At 40.9% G+C, this 22,402-nt stretch overlaps 2 protein-coding genes across 6 annotated transcripts in view; both read left to right on the top strand.

The window, feature by feature from the left end:
• LOC134530150 (lipid scramblase CLPTM1L) overlaps positions 1-17,951 on the top strand; it is a 28,191-nt gene extending 10,240 nt beyond the window's left edge. Inside the window, exons 8-11 of the mRNA XM_063364774.1 lie at positions 8,207-8,415; positions 10,552-10,687; positions 11,875-11,990; positions 13,203-17,951. Of these exons, the coding sequence (XP_063220844.1) occupies positions 8,207-8,415; positions 10,552-10,687; positions 11,875-11,990; positions 13,203-13,278 (537 nt within the window). The 3' untranslated portion in view covers positions 13,279-17,951. The remainder of the gene's footprint in view (positions 1-8,206; positions 8,416-10,551; positions 10,688-11,874; positions 11,991-13,202) is intronic.
• The window catches only part of LOC134530148 (prodigiosin synthesizing transferase PigC-like), a 53,676-nt gene continuing 47,801 nt past the window's right edge, over positions 16,528-22,402 (top strand). For 3 of the 5 annotated variants that reach the window (XR_010074783.1, XM_063364770.1, XM_063364772.1), the window contains exons 1-2: positions 16,536-16,616; positions 21,581-21,723. The gene's annotated coding sequence lies outside the window, so the exon portion shown is untranslated. Of the gene's footprint in view, positions 16,617-21,580; positions 21,724-22,402 lie in introns of all 5 variants that reach the window. The other 2 variants (XM_063364773.1, XM_063364771.1) reach the window with 2 other exon arrangements.

Below are 22,402 nucleotides of genomic sequence, written 5' to 3'. Positions count from 1 at the left end.
CCTTGAAGGTTAAAATGGTGTCCTGTAAGTACTGTTGTTTCTGGAATCCTGCTTTCGCCCGCAGAACCCATGCTGCCACAGCCTGAAGTTTACTCAATGAAGATGCATTCTGGATAAGACCTAGAGGGTCCTCTGACTTCTTTTCAAGCTGAGCAACCAATATTGCAACTGAGGGTGGTTTCAGTTCGGGAATGCTCCCGTGGTGTTTCATCGCCTGTGATGGCCAATGTTCTTCCTTTTGCAACAGCCATCCAGGACCGCCGAACCAGCAAGACTGCTCCAGCAGTTGGACTGGCAAGCATCCACGAGAAGCTGCATCAGCTGGGTTGCATTCCGAGGGAACATGCTTCCAGGCACTTGGCGGCACAGCACTCTGAATTTCGGCCACTCTATTGGCTACAAATGTCTGCAGCTTGTGTGGAGACATTCTTAACCAAGCTAGGACAACAGTTGAGTCTGTCCAAGCATGCAACACTGGAGTCTTGACCTTGGGCTGGAAAAGTGCCAAAACATGTAAGCATAGCTTACTCAACAAGTGTGCAGCACAGAGCTCAAGTTTTGGAATGGACAATGTCTTTAAGGGAGCAACCCTTGACTTTGCCATTAGCAGGCGCACAGTAACTTCACCGCTCCTTGTCACACACCTAACATACATGACTGCAGCATAGGCCTTCTCACTCGCGTCACAGAACCCGTGAAACTGAACGTCCAATTCTTGCAATGGAATAAATCGGGGTATTCGTACCCGAGACAACAATGGTAACGCTGCTGTAAAGCTCTCCCATTCAGACAAGATGTCTTCGTCAACTTGGTCGTCCCAACCAAGACCCTTAGTCCACAACACTTGCAGCAGAATTTTACTGGCTGTAATCACTGGGGCCAACCAGCCACATGGGTCATACAATCGAGCTATGAAGGACAGAATACCACGTTTGGTATTCGGTACAGTGGGTACCTTTACCTTGTAGCAAAACTCATCCTTTGATGGCGTCCAATGTATTCCTAACACCTTCACCGACTCCGTAATGTCAAATTTCATATCAGCCTGAACAGTGTCATGGGTGCCGACTACATTTCCATTATTGGAGCACCATTTGTGAAGTTGGAAGCCACCTGCTCCGAGTAGCGCCACTAGCTGAGTTTTCAATTCCTGTGCATCACCTACAGTATCAGCTCCGGTCACAATATCATCGACAAACACATCATGTAACAGAGTGTGAGCAGCTAAAGGATAGTTAGCGCCTTCGTCTGTTGCCAACTGCTGCATGGTTCGGAGCGCTTGGAAGGGTGAAGATGATAGTCCATACGTTACTGTGTTCAGCTCAAATATATGTATGGTGTCACTAACCGAATTACGCCACAAAATACACTGGAACTTCCTATCCTCAGGATCAATTACGATTTGACGATACATCTTGCATACATCAGCTGTTATCGCAATTGCTGATGTTCGGAAATTCAGCACTATGTCAGCAACCTCCTTGTGCAATTTAGGACCAGACAACAGCAACTTGTTCAAGGAGGGTCCATTGGTCGTCTCCGACGATGCATCAAATACTACGCGTACCTTAGTCGTTAAACTATCTTCTTTGACCACAGCATGATGTGGTATAATGTACAGGGGTTGGTTACGCGCATCCGCCCTTAACGATACAGACACCTTGCTGTCTGCATCCAGTGTCAATGTCCCAATCTTTGACATATGACCCAGGCTTTCGTACTCCTCCATGAATTGCTGGTATTGCTGAAGCAACTGGGGGGATCGACATAGCTTACGCTCTAACCCCTGCAATCGCTTGAGGGCAGTTGTGAATGAATCACCCAACATGTCCGCTGAACGTGCAAACGGAAGCCTCAACATGTACCTGCCTTGGTTGTCACGCCTGTGAGTCTCCTGGAAGTGCTGTTCACAGATCTGATCTTCCCTGGATGTGAAGGTTTTACTAGGGAGATTTTCAACCTCCCAGAACCGTTGAAGAGCGAGGTCTAGGGACATGTCAGTGCGTACCAGTAATGATGCTGATGCCTGCTGAGTGAACTGTGCACATGGAGCATTGCCTGCCAGTACCCATCCGAATAGGGTTTGGAAGGCATGAGGCGGTCCGTGAATCTTAGTACCTGTCATTACTTCTGCCACTACCTCCGCAGAGAGCAGCATGTCTATGGCACTGGGCACAGAGAACTGGGGATCTGCCAGCGGCAGGCCATCTAGATGCACTAAGCTCCCAGTGGCAATCTTAGTTGATGGTAGGTCCTTGGTTATTCTTTTAAGAATTAATGCCTTGCTGGTGATGTGAAGTTTTGGTGATTGGTGTGATCTAATCTCGCAAATAACTGATCCCTTGGCTTCCGGGATCAAAGTGTTGCCAACCCCAGCAATACTCACAGTTGTACGATGTCGCCTTAGTCCCAGCCGTTGTACACACGCCTCTGTGATGAAGGAAGACTGCGAAGCACTATCTAGTAACGCACGAACCACTTGGTATTGACCTGCACCGTCCTTGATGCGTATCAATGCCGTCATTAACAGCACTGTGGTGGGTGGATTGACCGGCCTCATTTCTTCTGATGCACACATGGTAATTGCTGGACTTTCTTCCTCACCCCGTCCATCGTCATCTGAGCTCGCTGCGTAGTTCCTAGGCCCCTGTCCCGTGACAATGTGGAGGAGTGTATGGTGACTGCCCTGGCAGAGTTGGCAGCGAAACTTAGACTTACACTGTGCTGCCACGTGTTGTCCCCGCAGACAGTTATAACAGAGCCTCTGCGCCTGCACTAAGTTCCGTCTATCCTCAACCGACCTTGAACGAAATTCCTGGCAGGTGTGCAATCCATGAAATCCGTCGCACACACTACACTTCAGGTTGTCTTGAGTTGAAACAAGTGTAGTCTTTCTAAAACCAGGTATGTTTGAGTCTGACACATTCATCGGTCGCCACTTATTTATGTTAAGAACCCGGTTGCTTGAAGTGTTTTGTGAGAAGACTGGCCTGGTACTCCTAACTGAAGACAGATGGACTTGCTCTGCTGCCTTTGCCCTCTTGTCCAGAAACTTCAAGAGATTGCGGTAGGAGGGAATGTCCTCTTCATTTGACATTTCAAACCCCTGTTTCAAAGGTGAATCAAGCTTCTCTAACAAAATGTTCAATAAGAGGAAGTCCCACTTTTCGACAGGGAATTCCAATGCCTTCAGGGCATTTACATTCTCTTCGACACAGGCTACAAACTTGCTAAGGGCATTCTCACTGCGACTGTCTACTTGAGCCAAATGCAATATTTTTTGCACATGGATGGTCGCTGTGATCCGAACACTCAAGAATTTCCTTTCCAAAAGGCCCCATATTACATCATTATTACCTTCCGTGATTGGTATGTTGCAAACTAAGTCCCGCGCCTCGCCCTTAAGGCATCCTAACAGATAGTGAGTTTTTTGCACTTTAGTCAAGTGCAAACATTGGCCAACCACAGAGTTAAATAGTTCCGCAAATCCCTTCCACTCAGCGCGGTTACCGCCGAACACCGGTAGCGGTAATGCAGGCAACATTGACACGTGGGGACTTAACGTGGCTTGCGATCCCGTGTTAGGCACTGTGTCACCTGGTGCCTTAACCTCACTTTGGCTTGACGTCTGTTTATTGTATAATTTACGCAATTCCCGGAACACTACTTCATAAACCGCGAACTGTTGCTTGACTTCGCTCATATCGACCTTATCACTGGTGGGGTTAGTGCACATAGCAAAGAAATTTGCTAGTAATTCACTCCTTTTTTCTATAACTTCCTCAAATACAATTTTAAAATCCTCCAATTTGGATGCATCCTCCTCCGACGCTTCATATAAATCACGGGCTTCATCGGCTTTGCCCAATAAAAAGTTTAAAATTACGTGTTGCAATTCCGGTGTTTGTGCCGCCATTGTGCTTATCTAGTAGGTAAGCATTTCCCTTTGTTTTTGACTTAGTTATTTTTGTGTGCGTAACTTCACTAATCCCCGCGTAAGGACTCTTGTGTGCCCTTAATAACCGTAAACATAGATTCACTGCCGCATAATTTCACTCTTTTAATAATTATCAATTTCTACCTTCGCAATGTCCGTCATTAATTATAAGCCGTCGGCATTACAACTACGCGTCACCGATAGGTCCTTATACCGTTTCCCGTGCAAAATATTTTGAAAATTGTTCCCTAGATGTTATTATAACACTTTCACCATCCGTTAATCTTGATTTGCGTTATAATCCGGCCCGGAGGACCAAAAATGTTCGAGCACATACATCAACATTCGAACCGACGCCATGATGATGCGTAACTGTCCGTTTAGTCCACAGATCGCAGCACTGTCCCAAGGTCCAACATGTGGTGCAAGAAGGCACCAAGTCGCACAATTAAAAAAAGTACACAGCAACCCTCAACAGGTGCTTTGTTGACAGTCACAGAAATTTTGTTTACAAACTGTCTTGTTTTTAAACGTAATTTAATAACATTGAAGAGAAATTGCTGGTATAATACTTGTTAAAAAAAATTTATTTTATCCGCATTTCTGTTTTTTGAATTCAGTTTTCTTTTGATTTCTTGGACGGTGCCTCGTGATTGGCTGAGGCTTGCCGGCGCCTCTAACGAAGCGCTTGGCGCCATGAATGATGGGAAATAAGAATGTTTTCGGACCGCTCTGCCTAGTGCAGGGGCCCTGGCAGCAGCTGAAGTTGCTGTATAAATTGCATGTGCAGGCGCGACAGTGTTATTGTGTCGGTCCGTGAAATCACAACTGACAGTTTGTGATATAAATTATCGCGCAGCTTACCAGCAATCGCCTGCTGTAAGCACATCTGTGTATGGTCCAGAGACAGCATCAGGCGAGCCACATCGAAAAGGTCCGTTGGTCACGAATTTGAGTGACTCAACGCGATTTAGGCTCTACTATACTACAGGGCTAGTGTAATTTCTGGTTCATTGTGCTGCCGAAAGTACAAACTGTTAATTGTAAACTGTGTTTTGTACCCCGAGGCCTATATTTAATAATAACGTACATACTTAAAAACAAGCACAAACATCCAAAGTCCTGAGTGTAATGTCTTCTGAACTACCAATTTTTAAGTATCCAGAAACTTTTAAAATAGAACTGTGTGAGTCTTAAATTGCCATTTTTAAAGTGAAAAATTTAAACGGTTTTGTCATATACTGTACCCAACGTATTTGGAGAACTAGATTATTTTATTCTTTATTTTTTTTCATCTGTCTTGACCTGTTTATATCCATGAAAGGGTATTGTATTGGTCTTTGGTAAATAATATTTTTAAAATATCAAATATTATAAATCTTGCAATTATTTTTCAACTTAATCTTTGTTGTTATTCATTATTGTGTGTTTCTCCACCCCCTTTCACAGTCGCATCATGGTTATTTTTCATGTTCACAGTTTATTTTATTCTGTTACTGTTTATTCTGTGTGTGGCATCACAGAGAGTACGTATAATATTAATGTAAATATGTGTATAAAAATAATAAAAATCCTTGCTGAATATTTATTCTAATTTATTAATTTTAATTATTTATTAAATAATAACATATAATTTTAATGCAAATAAATTATATGTATGGGAATATAACCTTACTTACATAAAAATAAATACACTTAAAACAATTTTAAACACAATTTCAATCACTAAAGTATATGGCTTAAAAGCACATATATAATTTTTATTTGTGTTTATCTGTTTTTCAACCTGTCAATTTTTGTTGAATGCTGTGTGCGCATTGCAAAAATTATTTCTCTTCATTTTTTCATAATGTCCTTTAAGTATAACTAAAAAAATTATGCAAAAACACTTTCACATGATAAAAAAACATTTTTGTTTGCCTTCAGTGCATGAATCAAGAAATTATGTGAAATAATTCGGCATATTGTAATTTGTTGACAACATTAATTCTTAGCAGTATCAATGCAAAACTTAGTTTTGTGGTCACTGAACAGTTTTTGTTGTGTTTTGTAGCACTGAATAGCTTATTATCCTTATTGTAAATGTGTTCTTGGAAAATTCCGTCATGTTTTTAGATCCTAAATTTTCGCTGCCTCTTAATGTTTGAAAGTCTGAGTTACAACTTGAGGTTTAATGTTTAGTTCCCAGCCCCCTTAAAATTATTTTAATACTCTGACCTTGAGATATACTCTGGGCTGTTTTTCTATCATTATTATTTATGTCGAATGGTTAATGGGTTTTGAGCGTGGTGCTCACGAGGCAAAGGTCATTGGTTTGATTCCAGCCCCTAGAATGACTCTGTCTGTGTGGTTCAGAGACCGGTGTTAATTATAAGGCTTTAGGTCATGTTGCCGTAAGTGCCATTGCATCACCATGTTTTGTAATAACCTGTACGAGCCATGGCTGACGTTTTAGCATGTTTTTTACCATGATAAAATTACCACTAATGCAGAGCTGGTAAAATAAGGCTTATGTTATTGTTTTCATTGTAATTTTTTTTTTTTACATATTTAGCGAAAAAATATTTTTTCTTGGAAATTTTCTGACATGAGACAAATGTAAAACTTTGATTTTTTTTTTTTGCGTATTAATATTGAAGTACATAATATTACATCGGTGTGGAAAGGTGTAAAAATTTAATCGTGTCAAGTGTTTTAAGACACTGCTGGCTGACTAGTCATGAATCAACATGCTGATGTCTTGGTTGACTCACAGTGGAGAGAGAGTGTGTGCGACTGTGTGTCTGTGTGTGGTGGAGGGAGGGGAGGTATCCAAGGCCGCGCATGACGCGGCGCCGGGCGCCCGGCAGATGTGGAGAGTGCGTGTGTGTGTGTGTGAGAGACCGAGTGCCCCGGGAAGGGGGGGAAGGGGGGGGAGGGGAAGCCGAGGCCGCGCGTGACGCGGCGCCAGGCGCCCGGTATGTGAAGAGTGTGTGTGAGTGTATCTGAGTGCCCCGGGTGAAAGGGGGGGAGCCGCGGCTACGCGTGACGCGGCGCCGGGCGCCCGGCAGATGTGGAGAGTGTGTGTGAGTGTGTCTGAGTGCCCCGGGTGAAAGGGGGGAAGCCGCGGCCACGCGTGACGCGGCGCCGGGCGCCCGGCAGATGTGGAGAGTGTGTGTGAGTGTGTCTGAGTGCCCCGGGTGAAAGGGGGGGAGCCGCGGCCACGCGTGACGCGGCGCCGGGCGCCCGGCAGATTTGGAGAGTGTGTGTGAGTGTGTCTGAGTGCCCCGGGTGAAAGGGGGGGAGCCGCGGCCACGCGTGACGCGGCGCCGGGCGCCCGGCAGATGTGGAGAGTGTGTGTGAGTGTGTCTGAGTGCCCCGGGTGAAAGGGGGGGAGCCGCGGCCACGCGTGACGCGGCGCCGGGCGCCCGGCAGATGTGGAGAGTGTGTGTGAGTGTGTCTGAGTGCCCCGGGTGAAAGGGGGGGAGCCGCGGCCACGCGTGACGCGGCGCCGGGCGCCCGGTGATGTGGAGAGTGCGTGTGTGTGTGTGTGAGAGACCGAGTGCCCCGGGAAGGGGGGAAGGGGGGGAGGGGAAGCCGAGGCCGCGCGTGACGCGGCGCCGGGCGCCCGGCAGATGTGAAGAGTGTGTGTGAGTGTGTCTGAGTGCCCCGGGTGAAAGGGGGGGAGCCGCGGCCACGCGTGACGCGGCGCTGGGCGCCCGGCAGATGTGGAGAGTGTGTGTGAGTGTGTCTGAGTGCCCCGGGTGAAAGGGGGGGAGCCGCGGCCACGCGTGACGCGGCGCCGGGCGCCCGGCAGATGTGGAGAGTGCGTGTGTGTGTGTGTGAGAGACCGAGTGCCCCGGGAAGGGGGGAAGGGGGGGAGGGGAAGCCGAGGCCGCGCGTGACGCGGCGCCGGGCGCCCGGCAGATGTGAAGAGTGTGTGTGAGTGTATCTGAGTGCCCCGGGTGAAAGGGGGGGAGCCGCGGCCACGCGTGACGCGGCGCCGGGCGCCCGGCAGATGTGGAGAGTGTGTGTTAGTGTGTCTGAGTGCCCCGGGTGAAAGGGGGGGAGCCGCGGCCACGCGTGACGCGGCGCCGGGCGCCCGGCAGATTTGGAGAGTGTGTGTGTGTGTGTCTGAGTGCCCCGGGTGAAAGGGGGGGAGCCGCGGCCACGCGTGACGCGGCGCTGGGCGCCCGGCAGATGTGGAGAGTGTGTGTGAGTGTGTCTGAGTGCCCCGGGTGAAAGGGGGGAGAGCCGCGGCCACGCGTGACGCGGTGCCGGGCACGGCAGATGTGGAAGGTGCAGAAGCTGGTGCGCGTGCGGCCGACGCTGGCCCGGGGCTTCGTGCCGTGGCTCAGGCTGGAGTCGAGGGGCCGCACCGAGGCGGAGCAGCGCACCCAGCAGTTCGACGCGGAGAGCATGCGGTACCTCTCCTACCTGCTGTACCCGCTGTGTGTGGGCGGGGCCGTCTACTCCCTGCTCTACGAGCCCCACAAGAGGTGGGTCCATGCGGGAACCACACACAACTCAGGACAGTCGTGACTAAGAAACCTCGAAAAAAATCCACGTAACTTATAACTGTCACAGGTTAGAACGATCATAACTTAGAAACACACAATGCAGAACCATACAACTTAGAAACGTCATAATGTAGAAAGTCATAACTTAACAATCACTACTTCAAACTGTCATAACTTAGAAACACGTAACTTAGAAACACACAATGCAGAAACACACAACTTAAAAACGTCTTAACGTAGAAAGTCATAACTAAGAACTATCATGACTTAGAAACACACAACTTAGAACTGTCATAACTTAGAAACACACAATGCGGAAACACACAACTTAAAAACGTCGTAACGTAGAAAGTCATAACTAAGAACTACCATGACTTAACTGTCATAACTTAGAAACACGTAACTTAGAATCACGCAACGCAGAAGCACACAACTTTGAAACGTCGTAACGTAGAAAGTCATAACTTAGAACTATCACAACTTAGAACTGTCATAACTTAGAAGATTCTATCTTGTGTGTTTCTAAGTTATGTGTTTCTAAGTTGTGTGTTTATAAGTTGTGACAGCACCCCAGTTCATGCGTTGCTCTAGCTGCTTTCAGCTTGGGTTTGTTTCTAGTATTCCTAGTTGGATTTTATACCTGACTGTGGGGTACAAAACCAGCTAAATAGGTACAGGTAAATGTTACAGAAATGTAATTGAATGCATTATGTTTATTTTATACACAGACACATGTTTTAAGAGCCCTGTTTGTAATATCTTGTATCAGGAATTTTGTAATTGATACTTACACTTTTTTGATACACTATACTATTATGTAAAAGTGAATATGAGTTACTTATTTTTTACCTCAATCATGCCAGTGAAACTAAATTTTTAAATTAAATTTTGTTTGGAGATAGTAAATAACCCACTCTCTCAGAAGAGTTGCCCCTATGTATGGATCGCACCTTTAATTTTGGGCAAAAAAAAAAGTTTTAACGTTTTCACCTTAAGGGTCGCCCTCGAATAAGGGTCGCACCGTGATACAAGTAATCCATGGATACAAGTAAAGTCTTTGTTTTCCGTGTCTCAGCTTATTGGCACATGAGAAATACAGTACTAGTGTTAACCCCCTGATTTTTCTTTGTCTGTTTACCACGGGAGGGTGACAGGTGGTCCACTTATGCCCCCCCCCCCCCTCCTCTCCCATCATATTGACGACCCACTGAATTACCCACACTATCAATCAAAAAGACAAAGGACAACTGCTATTTTTAAGATCCTTGTTTCCTTTTCGTCCATTTTTTTTTATTATTATTATTTTACCCACCCCTTTGCTGCGGAGAGAGTAGTGGTGACAAGGTACTCTTGGTCAGTTCCTTGTATATAATCTAGCACTCATGCGTTACCAACAAACTTTTGCAGGTCTGGAGGAGGATAACATATGCACCTTTGAACACCAACGATGTCTGCAGTTTTTGTCACGGAATGGTCATTTGAAATAATGGGAAATGCCAAAAAAAAAAATAATGTTGGTCACAATTGCGCCATAAACGCCTGTCAAGATTAGACATGTTAATTGTGTAACGTGTCAGTTCACGGGCATAACAACCATGAGCGGGGGAGAGGACTGCTACAAGGACACACACACACACACACACACACACACACACACACACACATGCACGTGCACACATTTTGATTAACAAATTATTACTTGTGGAGTTATATTTATTAAAAATTTACATAGATTAATTATTTATACACATATTCAACCACCCAGTTCAAATTTTTTTTTAACCCAATGCATTAAATGTGCAATCCATATGCGGGTAAATATGGTAGGCTCTTTTAGCGTGACAATTTCGTTTCCAGAAAGAAAAATACCAAAAAAATAATTACAACAAAGGTTATGCACAGGTCTCGAATTATTGGAGTATCACAATTATTAATCATGGATAATGCGATAATGGTGTATCAAAAAGGCAGGAAATGGAATTGACATCTAAACCGTCAGCGATGGATTACAAGAGGTAGTAGCTAGCACGCGTGGCAGATGTCTTGAGGAGTTGAACACTTGCTGTGGAGGAGGGAGACACGGTGTGTTGGCAGCACTGTGACATGTTGTTGCAGTTGGTACTCGTGGACAGTGCACAGCCTGGTGAACGGCGTGTATGCCTTCGGGTTCCTGTTCATGCTTCCGCAGTTGTTTGTCAACTACAAGCTCAAGTCGGTGGCTCACCTGCCGTGGAGGGCCTTCATGTACAAAGTGAGTGTGATGCTGATGGTTGGGTCCAGTTTCAGAATTAGAATAAACATATTACTATTTCAAGAATTCATAGAAATGTACCTTCACTCTTAAAGTTTTTCTTCCATCATTTTGAAGGCAAATTATTATTTATATTTTTGGAATTTAAAGCATTGTTAATTACATTTTTATAATTTGTGAATAAGACATATTAGTTTAAGCTAATTATCTTTTTGTAACTGACTCGTTTGCAGAGAAACTGTTTTCAATAAATATTTTAATTCTATGCAGTTGTAAAATTTAAATTATTACTTTATAAGTGCTTAAAGTGAAAATTTAAATACCGCATACGGGAATCATAAATGCTATTTTCCACATAACACATAAGACATCTTTCAAGATTTCACTACTTTTCATATAGCATTTCCATATTTGAAAGTCTTTATCAAAATATATTTTATTTCATAAATATCTTTCTTGTTACATACTCCTATATAAAAAATAAACACAATCTGGCAAAACAAAGTATACAGTAAACCTTTTTTAAGGTTTATTTAAACATTAAGGAATTTTATTCCGGCAAAGTAAAGAATGTTATCTTTACTATATATGTAGTTGTTTTATTTTGTATTAGTACATGTTACAGTACAAAATTTTTGTGTTAGATTGTACATCAAACTCTTGATATAGTATTATTTTTTTGTCAATACAATGTACATATTGGAATTCTATATTATATTGAAGATATGTTTTATAGCTTATTGATGAATAGTGATGTATGCTAATATGTTCTAGCTTTGACAAAAAAAAAGAGGTTCTTTAGCATAAGCCAGTTTCACTGGTACACAGATCATACTAACCAACTAGTATAAATGAGCCCAGTCTTGTTTTCCTCTTCAGCTGTGCTAATATATAGAATTTTATATCTCATTATGTATTTGCTGCATAAAAGTTAACTGACATTTGTGGTCCCATCCATATTGTGATATGTTAATCCCCCTTTTTATTCTCTCCTGGTCCTTTGAGAAATGTGAAAAAGGGATTCCAGCCTTTCACTATTAATTATTCTGATTATTTTTATTTATACTTCAGAGGAAATTTACACTTTCAATAGTAAGACTTTAATAAATATTATTGTCTCTTTAAGTGGTGTTTCATTAAGTTAAACATTTCAGTGAGGTAAGTACGTATGTGTTTGTTCTTCCCAGGCATTCAACACATTCATTGATGATTTATTTGCATTCATCATCACGATGCCCACGGCGCACCGCGTGGCGTGCTTCAGAGACGACGTGGTGTTCCTGATCTACCTGTACCAGCGCTGGTAAGCACCTCCAGTAACCACACGGGCCACTGTGGCTCCACTGGTGGGGTACAACCTGGAATCTTCGCAATTGGGAAAATTTGACTTGACGGATGTGTACCGGCGGGTTTATCAGGGTACTCCTGTTTCTCCTCACTTTCATTCCATTGTTTCTTTGGTATCTCACCACCTTTCATCATCGTAAAGAGCTCATGTCGGGAGACATTTAACGCAATCCATTTAATTCAGTAATTACATAATTACTTTTGAGTGTCGTATGTAGCATGAGGTGATAAAATACAGCAGCATGCGGACTTCAAAGTTCGTTTCAGGTACTGTGCGAGACGTTGCAACAATAAAATAATGTTGTTCTACCTGGGAGGACCGTGGTTTGAATCCTTGTCAGGTCATTCCAATTTTGATTTTACATGGTTACTCAAAATCACTCAAGGAAAATTCTGGGATGGTTCCTTGTGTGGGCCATGCTTCATCCTTGCCCGCTTTCCTGTTTTGCAGTGGTTTTCCATCTCTAAAGACCTTGTTAAAAAAAAAAAAAAACAATAAAATAAAATCAATAACACATAAAATATTGAGAGACAAGATTTTATGGTTTTATTTTTGGTCCAATTTTGTTTTGAAAACACAAGATTTCTGTGGTATTGTATTTATTTGTATAAGAAGGTTTTTTTTATACTGACTCTACCAAAATAGTGGTAAAATTAACATGCTGCATTTTTGTAATAAAATAATCTGTTATATATTGGTCTAAAAACAGATAAATTCAGAACAATAAGATATAAATTAGTGATCATTTTTGTTTCAAAGTGATTCTATTAGAGATGTAAAATAAAAAAAATTAAATAATTTTTTTTTGGTACACAACCTTTGGTACAATTTTTTTGTCTGGAAAAGACTTTCCTTGAATTTCAAACACGTAAAGAATACTTTTTTTTTATGAAATGAATTAAGTTTTGGTCAAATGCTGCTTAATTCCATGATATAATATGCATTTCAGTGCTATGGGATGTTTTGACATACTTTCCTGTGTTATTTCGGTTTTATCGCAGTTCACCATATAATCTTGTGCCTTACAAAATGCGATCAAGTAAGGAACCAAACAACACACATCACGAGGGGAAAAACCCCGATGAATCCAAGTGAACATCAGCAAGTGAGGCGAAACTAGAACGGCCGCGCCGGCCAGGCTGGTGCATGCTGCTTGCTCGTCCGCAGGTTGTACCCGGTAGACAAGTCTCGTCGGGACGAGTCGTCCCCGGTTCAGCTGGAGGACTCCAAGAAGAAGGACTGATGTCCGCGAACTCCCCCGCGAGACCGCAGGCCGCGCTGGTGGCAGCACTGTGTGGCTCCTCGCCCCGCAACTTGGAGTACTTGTCCAGGAATTACTCCTCAGAAGTGTCGTTCTTTGTAAAACAACTCTCTCGACTCTTCTACTGAAGTTCCGTGATCTTTGATATGATTCCCTGCAGTATTGGAGGCGTGTAAACAACGTTAACGTAAAGGAATCTTCGCTCTCGCAGTTTTTCTCCGTATTCACGTCGGTAATCTCTTCTGTTCTATCGTATTTACTTGCATAAGCCCCACCATCGCGTAGTGTCCTGGCCTCTGGTTTTTAAAATTCTGAATGGGTTTCATGTTACAACTACTTAATGTCCACGTTGAACTGTACTTGGGTTTGCAGAAATTTCTGAAGCTATTGGGTATGTAGTATTATTATTGTTGTTGTGTGCTGTGATAATTTATTAAACAGTACATTTTTTTTTGTAAATAATTTATTACAGGAATTGTGAGTTTAAAAAAATATTGTGAGCAAGTATTTCAGCACTTGCCAGTGATGTGTAAACATCTAACCTCAGTAACGAGCAAATTCATGAGGTCTCATGTTGCAAATAAACTTATTACGAATGCTTTAAAACAATGAAAATCATGATAAATATATGAAAACTATTCATTTTAAGGAAAAAATTGTAAAAAATGTTTCCTCTTTTTTAAAATCTAACTTTAAAACTGTTTAACAAGATGATACTATCATTTTTAAAGTTTTAATTCTTTAGGCTCGTTGAGGGTGAAATTTTAGTATGCACCAGAGATGCAATGCAATAGGTGCTCATTACACAACAGAAATCTGACAGCATGCAGAAACTGATATATCCACAAGCCAAAGTCCAGATGGTGGACCCACGGGGGATGTACTAAGTGTATTGCTGTGCCAAAGTAATTTTTATACTAGTGAAACTATTCTGGAAATCATTTTGTAAACTTGAATAGTCAAAACAAAATATAATATAAACTTTAAAAATATGTGTGTTTTATTAGTCAGGAAAATCGTGTTGGGATGAACATCATGTCAAAGATATTTAATCTTTTGTTGGTTCTCTGAAGCATTACGAATGTGGCGCCATCTTTGAAGTATTTTTCAAACTAAAAGTTGCAGTCCAATTGATCCCGGAGTGGGATTTGATTTTCGACAAGGAAATTGAAATACTGCCCATCTTGTCAAAATTCATTAAACAGTTTATACTATGTATAAATTTTCCAGACAAATATTAATATGAAACATTTAAAACACACAAAACTAACTATAGTATGTTTGTATATTTGATTTGCTTAAATGACTGAAATCAATCTGTAAATGCTTCCTACAAACCTTATTGAGTTGATTAAATATTATTATAACATAATATCATATTATAATGTTATTAAAAAGTTAAAAAAACAATTTCTTTATTCAATGACATTTGAACCACGGAACTTATGCTTTATAAGCGCACACCTTACCAATATGCTACCAAGATCATTGGGAAACATTGAGGAGAATATGTGTCATACTCATTGTAAGCCAGTTATTTTTAGGTCATTTAAAACTTGGGATTACATTTTACAATGACTATTTTAGTTTACCAAATACATTCCAGGGTAGTTTCACATTATTTCATAAAGTTTAATTTGGCACACCAGTACGTTTAACATTTTATATTTAGCAAAGTGATGATATACAGGTTTATGTTGCTGTACATGCATCTGCCATCTTTTCATGTTTTCTGAGACTTCTGTGTCCTGCACTTCCACTCCATTTCCATGAAATTAGTCGTACCGAATGCCAAATACAGAGAGCTAAGATGTTTACAAATCAAAAATTTTGTTTACTGTGCATATAGGTTGTGCCAGTTATTTCTGGGTAATGATTTAATGTTAACTGAAGACAATTTTAAATGTTTGCTAATTTAAAGAGTTACAACAAGGTAACTTGCTTTAATGCTGTGTCAAAGTACTAATATGTTTTAACAGGAAAAAAGAATATCTTGTTAAATAGATTTGTTCATTTAAAAAAATGTACATACATAATTTAATTTTACTATTACATAACTAATTTTGAATAGGTATTTTTGTTCTTAAGTGTGCAAGGTGCTGATTAAAAATGTTCTGAAGCACTCAAATTTGTATCTATTAAATTTTATTAAATTAGCAAAATATTTAAGTTATCTTCGACATCGTCTTCATTTACGGCTAAGACTTGGATCTTCGTCTTTGCTTTGACTTTAATTTTAAATGGAAAAAAAATAATAATAATAATAATTATCTTCACCAACCCCTAATGTGCCCACCTAAATTCTAGATTTTGAGCATTTTATAAAATTATATATACTACGTACATACATTCATTTTTTGCAGACTCTTTTGCTCCATTTGAAATTGTGTAAGTACTGTGTACTTTTGAGATCGGCAGGTAGTTCGCCTCTAGCTGACAGCTAAGAACTGCAATAGTGAATAGACAAGTAAGGAATCTGTTTTTTTCAGGGATACGAATTGTTACTATTCACTCCAGAGATAGGTAGGAAAAACTACTGTAGTTACTGGCACAAGACAGATGCTCAGCTTTTCAGTAATACATCTTTCTGGAAGACAGCCACTTTACTTTGTGGATGGAAATAACACAACCATCACGTGTGTTCGTATCACACAAGTGATATAAAAAATATTTGGTTGCATTTTATGTGGACATGCGAGTGTAAAGTAGGGCTGGTCATTTTGTATGTGTCCATGCATTTTTTTTTGCACGTTTGCGTAATGTCTATCTCCTGGTGTAATTCTAGAATGTGTCTCAAGGTCAGAGCAAACAAAGGCAGATAAGCTGCAAATAAAAGACGTCTGGGTTGGTTTTCACTCACCCATAGTAAAGGAAAATTCCTAGCTGAGTTCCTGGAATGTAGCATCGTGTTTGAAAGTTATTTTGTTACTGCCTGATTGTCATGGAAGTTAACAACTATGTAACTATAAAAACACTCCACAGAACATTACAACAACATTAAATGTAGAGCAGTCTCTTCGTGAACTAGCACGCAGAAGTGACCCTGAGAGAGAAACTAACACACCACTGGCTGTGGTTGTGAGTGTGAATCCAACCGACTGTAAACAGACTCAGGGTTTCGTCATTTTAAACCATTCTAAAAATAGACCTTCCCCACCACCATGCTCTCATATTGGTCATACTGCGTGCAACAACGACCACTGGATGTGTGATGGCACTTTAAGTACCATCATGCAAGACAACCATCGTATAAGATAAACAGCAACTGGAAGCTCATCAATCCTGTGTATTGAGCCCAATGTTACAAGCTGGATCATATGGTAAGTATATTTTTAGGATATAGCAAATCATAACCTATTTTCTTTACATTCAATAAAATATTGTGATTACAGTTTACAAATTTCAACTTAATTTTTACCCTGGCTGTATTAGGTAATTTTTACTTGCATTGTTATTCGTTTACATCTTTTCGAATGAATTTATCCAAACTTCCTTTGGGAGGTTATGAATTTTGCATCTATAGTGTGATGTGTTATTAGAACTTACATGCAGACATGATGTTTTTATTTCAGCATCTAGCTTGAGTTGTGTGTGATGTGCAGTTGGTCGCACTGTGGTGTGATGAGTCTACGTTATTGCTGTATTTACCTGAATGTTTGCACTTGCAACACTCGGTGGTCAAGTTTTATCTCTGCCGTACTTATTTAGTTCCTTTGTTGCCATTTTCAATAATCCAGTGATGTTTCCACAGTTTTTCGTGCTATTATTCATTTTTATCTTGTACGTATGCACAATCTTATAAACAACCCATCTAGTGGGACGTTAAAGTGCAGTGTTTTAAATTACGATATAGTCATTGGTTGGGTGGGCATTGGGTTGCTTTGTTGGAGTGTTGTGATGCATCCATGACTGGTTCCAATAACACTAGAGTATTTATTGCTGTATTTGTAAGTGAGAAACCTTTTTATTGATTCACATGTGTGGGAGTTTATCTTTTCAAAACCAGTTTTGCGCTGTGCAGTTTGCTTGTAAATTCACCGTGAAATCTCGTTACAATATACTTGGAAAAAAAAACTTTTTTGTACTTAATAATGATAATAGTTTTTTCGTTAAGAACTTATATTAGATTAATAATATTTTGTAGAGGTTTCAATACACTATATATACCTAAACGTGAGAAGTATGTAGTTTGAAGTGAGGTCCTACTTTGTAATGAAATTTCACCGTACAGTCTTGTGACCAGCCGAGTAATAAATTTCTTTGTGAGAGATTTTTTTTATACTGCTTGATGAAGGACTGCATACCTTCAGCAAATATAAGGTTTGTTGTATTATAATGGTGTGAAGTATTGTACAAAAATTTAAGGGTGATAAGGTTGAGTGGAGTAAAAGCTGTAAAGCATACTGTTGTCCAAGTACAGTACACTCCCTATTTAACGCGGTTGTCGGGGGACATAACTTTTACCCGCGTTGTTGCATAACCGCGATGTTTCGATGTGACCAAGGTCAAAAGGCATAAAACACCGCCTGTGTTCTAATAGGTCGGCAAGCACGCACAGTATAGACGGCCCGCCTTTGTGCGGACTTTGCATCCGCAGTTTTCACTAAACGCGGGTGAAAAAATAAAAATAATAAATTGTAAATATAATTATTAAATGTTGAATTTTATTTTTTATTTTTCCGCATGCCGCGCACAGTTTGTCGCACGGCCTACGAGCGCGCCACACGCCGCCATACACACGTGCGGCACACAAGCTGCTGCCAGTCTCGTGGTGTCAGCCACAGAATCTGCTTCGTCTGAGTGTCCGTAACAAAGTAAGTGCAGTGTGTGCGGTTACACACGATTTTGTGGTCAAAGTCTTCTAAATAGAAAGGCCATAGTAATACTTCAAACCGAATATGAATCGCAAAGTACCGAGTTTGATTGACAAAATAAAAATTCTAGATTTACGTACTTACAAATAGCGTGTCTTTTGCAGAAGTATGCAGCAGATACGTGAAAAACTATTCTAGCATTCGTACAATATAAAATAAAGAATCGTCTATCGTGTAAAGTGGTTAAACTTTGTTATCCATGCTTACAGTAAATTATAAATGGTCACATGTGGGATACAAAAATTGCGCCAAAATAATTTTAGCGCAATCAGTGGCGCCGTATTAAAAAGTCTGTTAAACGTTGTCTTTACTTATTCCATCAAACGCTGTGTCGAGTTGCTGAGTGTATGTGGCTCGGATCGGCAAGTGTTATATTCCCCAGCCTCTGGTTAAAGGTCGGGAGGCCGCTACACGTAAACATTTCCGGGGCTTGTGTACTACCTCACGGCAAACGTGGTACAGTATGGTTCACGTAAGTATTGGACCACTGGGAATTCCTCGGCAAAGATTAAAATTACGCTAGCTGATTTACTTTATTATTTAATGTTAAAACATTATACCAAAGTAAAAAGATGAACGTGTATAATACAACGAATAATATTACGTCTGTAGGTTCAAGTTGTAACAAAACATTTATATGTCTCCGCTTGTCAACACACATGACCACGAGAAGTGTGCAGACGGACATGAGTGAACTACTCAAGGTCACCAGACTTCCCCCCTTTCGGCTTAATCGCCCCTCTCATCACTGGCGCTTATATTCCACTCCTCCCATCTACCCGGGTGTCTTGGTCGCATATTCTCGGCTCGCCTCTCCCCTCCCAGCGCTTGCCGTCAACCAAACCTATCCAAAATCAATCCCCAGCCGAGTCACGCTGGATAATGTCGCTGGACGGTAGGCTTTATCGGGTCCCCTGTCCGATGATTTATTTGTGGGTTAAAAAAAATGTTAAGAACTAATGTTTCAGAAAATAACACTGGTCTGGATTGGATCATAATTTGAAAACACTACAAGATAGAGAAATAATGTACGGAGATATCTTGTTTAGAATTTCACTGCGGACATTTTCTACGCCTAGGCTTTTTTCTGCCCGATGCTTAGTTTGTGAGTTACAACGCAAAATTATCCTAATCGGCTGTCAATCATTTATTCCATTATTATTACAGTAGAAACTCGTTAATCCGTGACGCGCTAATTCGGGAATCGGATAATCCGGGACGATTTAAAAGTGCAGAAAAAAAAAGAGAAGTAAAAATTGTCAGCGCTTAAAATTAACGTCACGCGGGCCGGCGGCCGGCAAACACTGCAAGCCTTCGCATGGGCCGCCAAACTCTGCAACGCTGTTTGTACCGACCCTTTGTGTCGTCCCCCTTTCAGCTGTCACATTTGTCACTCTTTAAACTTGAGGGGGATGTCTTGACTTCTGCTTCCCGTCTCCCTTTGTTTGTTTCCACCCGCCAACGCACGGCAGGCGCCTGGCGAGTGACGTGTCTGGCTGGCATTCGGCTGTACGAGGGGGAGGGTGGAGGGTGGAGGGTGCAAGGTCAGCACGATCTTATCTTTCTCTCTTCGGCTGTTGTAAATGACCGTGAACTAATGGCTAGGCAGTGCCGTATTTTTTTAAGCCGAGACTAATTCGAAGGCGGTCTTTACAGTGAACGGATTATCCGGGTTTATTACTTTTTTTTTTACAGGATTTTAATTAGCCGGGCATCGGCGGGTCCCAATTAACACGAATAATGGAGAGTTTACTATTTTTTATCCATCTGCTGCCAAGGCGCAGTAAGCCTCGGGAGATGTTACGTCACATGACCTTGGCCTTAACCCAGCTGCACGCCGGTATCTGAGAAGCTTGACAAGCCCTTCCGGGCTTTAATCGCTAGTCCGTGAAATTCGGTAATCCGTGATTATCTCGGTCCCGACCATCACGAATTAACGAGGTTCTACTGTGTTATTATTATTATTATTATTCATTTCTGATTGGGGGACATGGTTTGACCCGCGATATACCCGATTCCGCGATCTATCGGGGCGCGGTATACCGGGAGTTTACTGTATTGCACTAAGTATGGTTCATTTTACTTGTCGTGTATTATGAGAGAAAATATAGTAAAAGGTCTTTAATCCAGCTCATTAGGGACAGCAGTCTGCCGGAGTAACAAACGTGACTATTTTTAACGAGAATACCAAAGATACATTGATGTAAAGTACAAAGGTATCTAAAATAAGTCATAAGCTCCTGTATTGAAAAAATACTTTTTAGCGGTAATCTGCAAAAAAATTTAATGGGAAATGTACACGTGAATTGTGAAATGTAACCTGCTAGAAAACAGGTATCACCGTACTGGAATGAAATCAGACAGTAGTGATAAACTCTAGTGGATTAAAAGCTTCAGCAGCACGGTAATGTAACGGATGACCAAGGACAGCTGCTGAAATCCACCCGATAAATCTGATTGTGACCGGCTTGATAGGTGCCGGAATAGAGACCTTGCACTTAAATATACACAATATTTTTTATTGTGTGTTTGTAACACAAGTGTTCCATCCTGCGACACTAATTATGTTTTGTTGTTTATTGTATAGTAATTAAATTAATATATACATAACATTGAAGACTTTGTGAGCAACGAACATGTTCCAGTTTATGCATTTACTGTGCACATTTATAATTTCAGTGTATTGCTTAATATTAATTTTATTTAAGGTTTTTATACAATTTGTTGGGATTTTAATTTGTTGCAATGGAATGTTATGTTTATGGTTTCTAATGTTGATGACTGTTGCTTAAAATAAAATGAATGAAATCTTTAATGTGCTCCTGTTTAATTACTCTGCCATGATGGTGACACTTGTTATCAATGAAACGACGTTTTAGTGTTTTGATCTCTTTTCAGAACTGAGTTAAGTTAGAGCTCAAACTAAAATATTAATAAATAATTTGGTTTAACAAAAAATGTTGAGTCAACAGTTTAAGTTAGAGCTAGTTGAGTTGAGATCAAGCTTTCAATGTATGAGTCAATTAGATTTGCAGTTCTCCATTTTATAATGCCTTGGCACAAAAATACTGATTTCTCAAGCATGTCAATACTGAAATTCTCTGGAATATAACTTACATTTCGAGACCGAAGGAAATGGTACCTAACCTCAGATCACAAAATATTGGTAAACTACAGTGATACCCTCTTAGTATGTGATGGTTATGTTAGCTATAGATTTACTGGTAAGTTATTAGCAAGGCCTTTTCAGATGATCAAACGGTTTTTTTGAAAATGAAGTTTAGGAAGGCACTGACTTAAGAAAGCGTTTAATTTGTAACATTGGAAAATTTCAATACAAAGACAAATATTGCACAATTCTATTTAGTTTTAATTAATGAATATTAAATTATTTTAGAATTGTACCGAAGTTGTTCGCAGAACCCCTTTACACCGAAGCTCAGGCCTTTTCCTGTGGAGGGGCCAACCCCCAAGTGGTGACGAGGGTTCCGGCCCCCCAGCCCACACCTCTGATTGGCTCGCTCTCATGTGACCTTCGACCCGGACTGCAGGTGTGAGTTTAGCAGGCCCTTTAGGAGGGCACGCTCACACTACTCACTCTGAACTACTTCAGGTGTACATGTTCAACTATTGCGTACAATTACACACAGTCTGACACATGTTTAGTCTTAGTGTGAGGTTATTTCTTATTCAACCTAAACAGGTTGCCAAAGTAGTTCAGAACGACGTCTCTTCTACACATGCTTCTGATTGGTTGTTGAGTGTTGAGAGTATATACAGTCATTTGCGAAAAGTGCAAGATGGAGAGTGTTTCTGGCACAAGTTTGTGTAATATTTTACCAACTGCAACAAATAATTTTATTTTTTTGTTCTCAAATTAATGCTGATGGTAATATCTTAACAGAGCTATTCTTGCTCAAATAAGTATAATCCACAACAACACATTAATCCGAAGACATACAAAGTTATCTGTCAACTTTCCTTTTATTTACACGGAGTAAATACACCTATATAATTTTACAAAAATTTAAACACTATTTTCAGTTTTTTTTTTTTATGAAAATATATTCGTTGAATTTTACCAGTTTTGGAGTTGAACATACTCTACACCAAATGCTGTGTAACAGTACATTTTCATGTTTGTAAAAATGATTATTTAAACCTGTTCACCTGAAGTAGTTCGGCGTTCCATGTATCCATGTCCTAAGTCTGTGTTATCATAACATGTATGG

This window comes from Bacillus rossius, chromosome 3, assembly GCF_032445375.1.
Source record: "Bacillus rossius redtenbacheri isolate Brsri chromosome 3, Brsri_v3, whole genome shotgun sequence".
Classification (NCBI taxonomy): Eukaryota; Metazoa; Arthropoda; class Insecta; order Phasmatodea; family Bacillidae; genus Bacillus; species Bacillus rossius.
The sequence above is the reverse complement of the archived record's forward strand: the minus strand, read 5'-3'. Positions and strand labels throughout refer to the sequence as shown.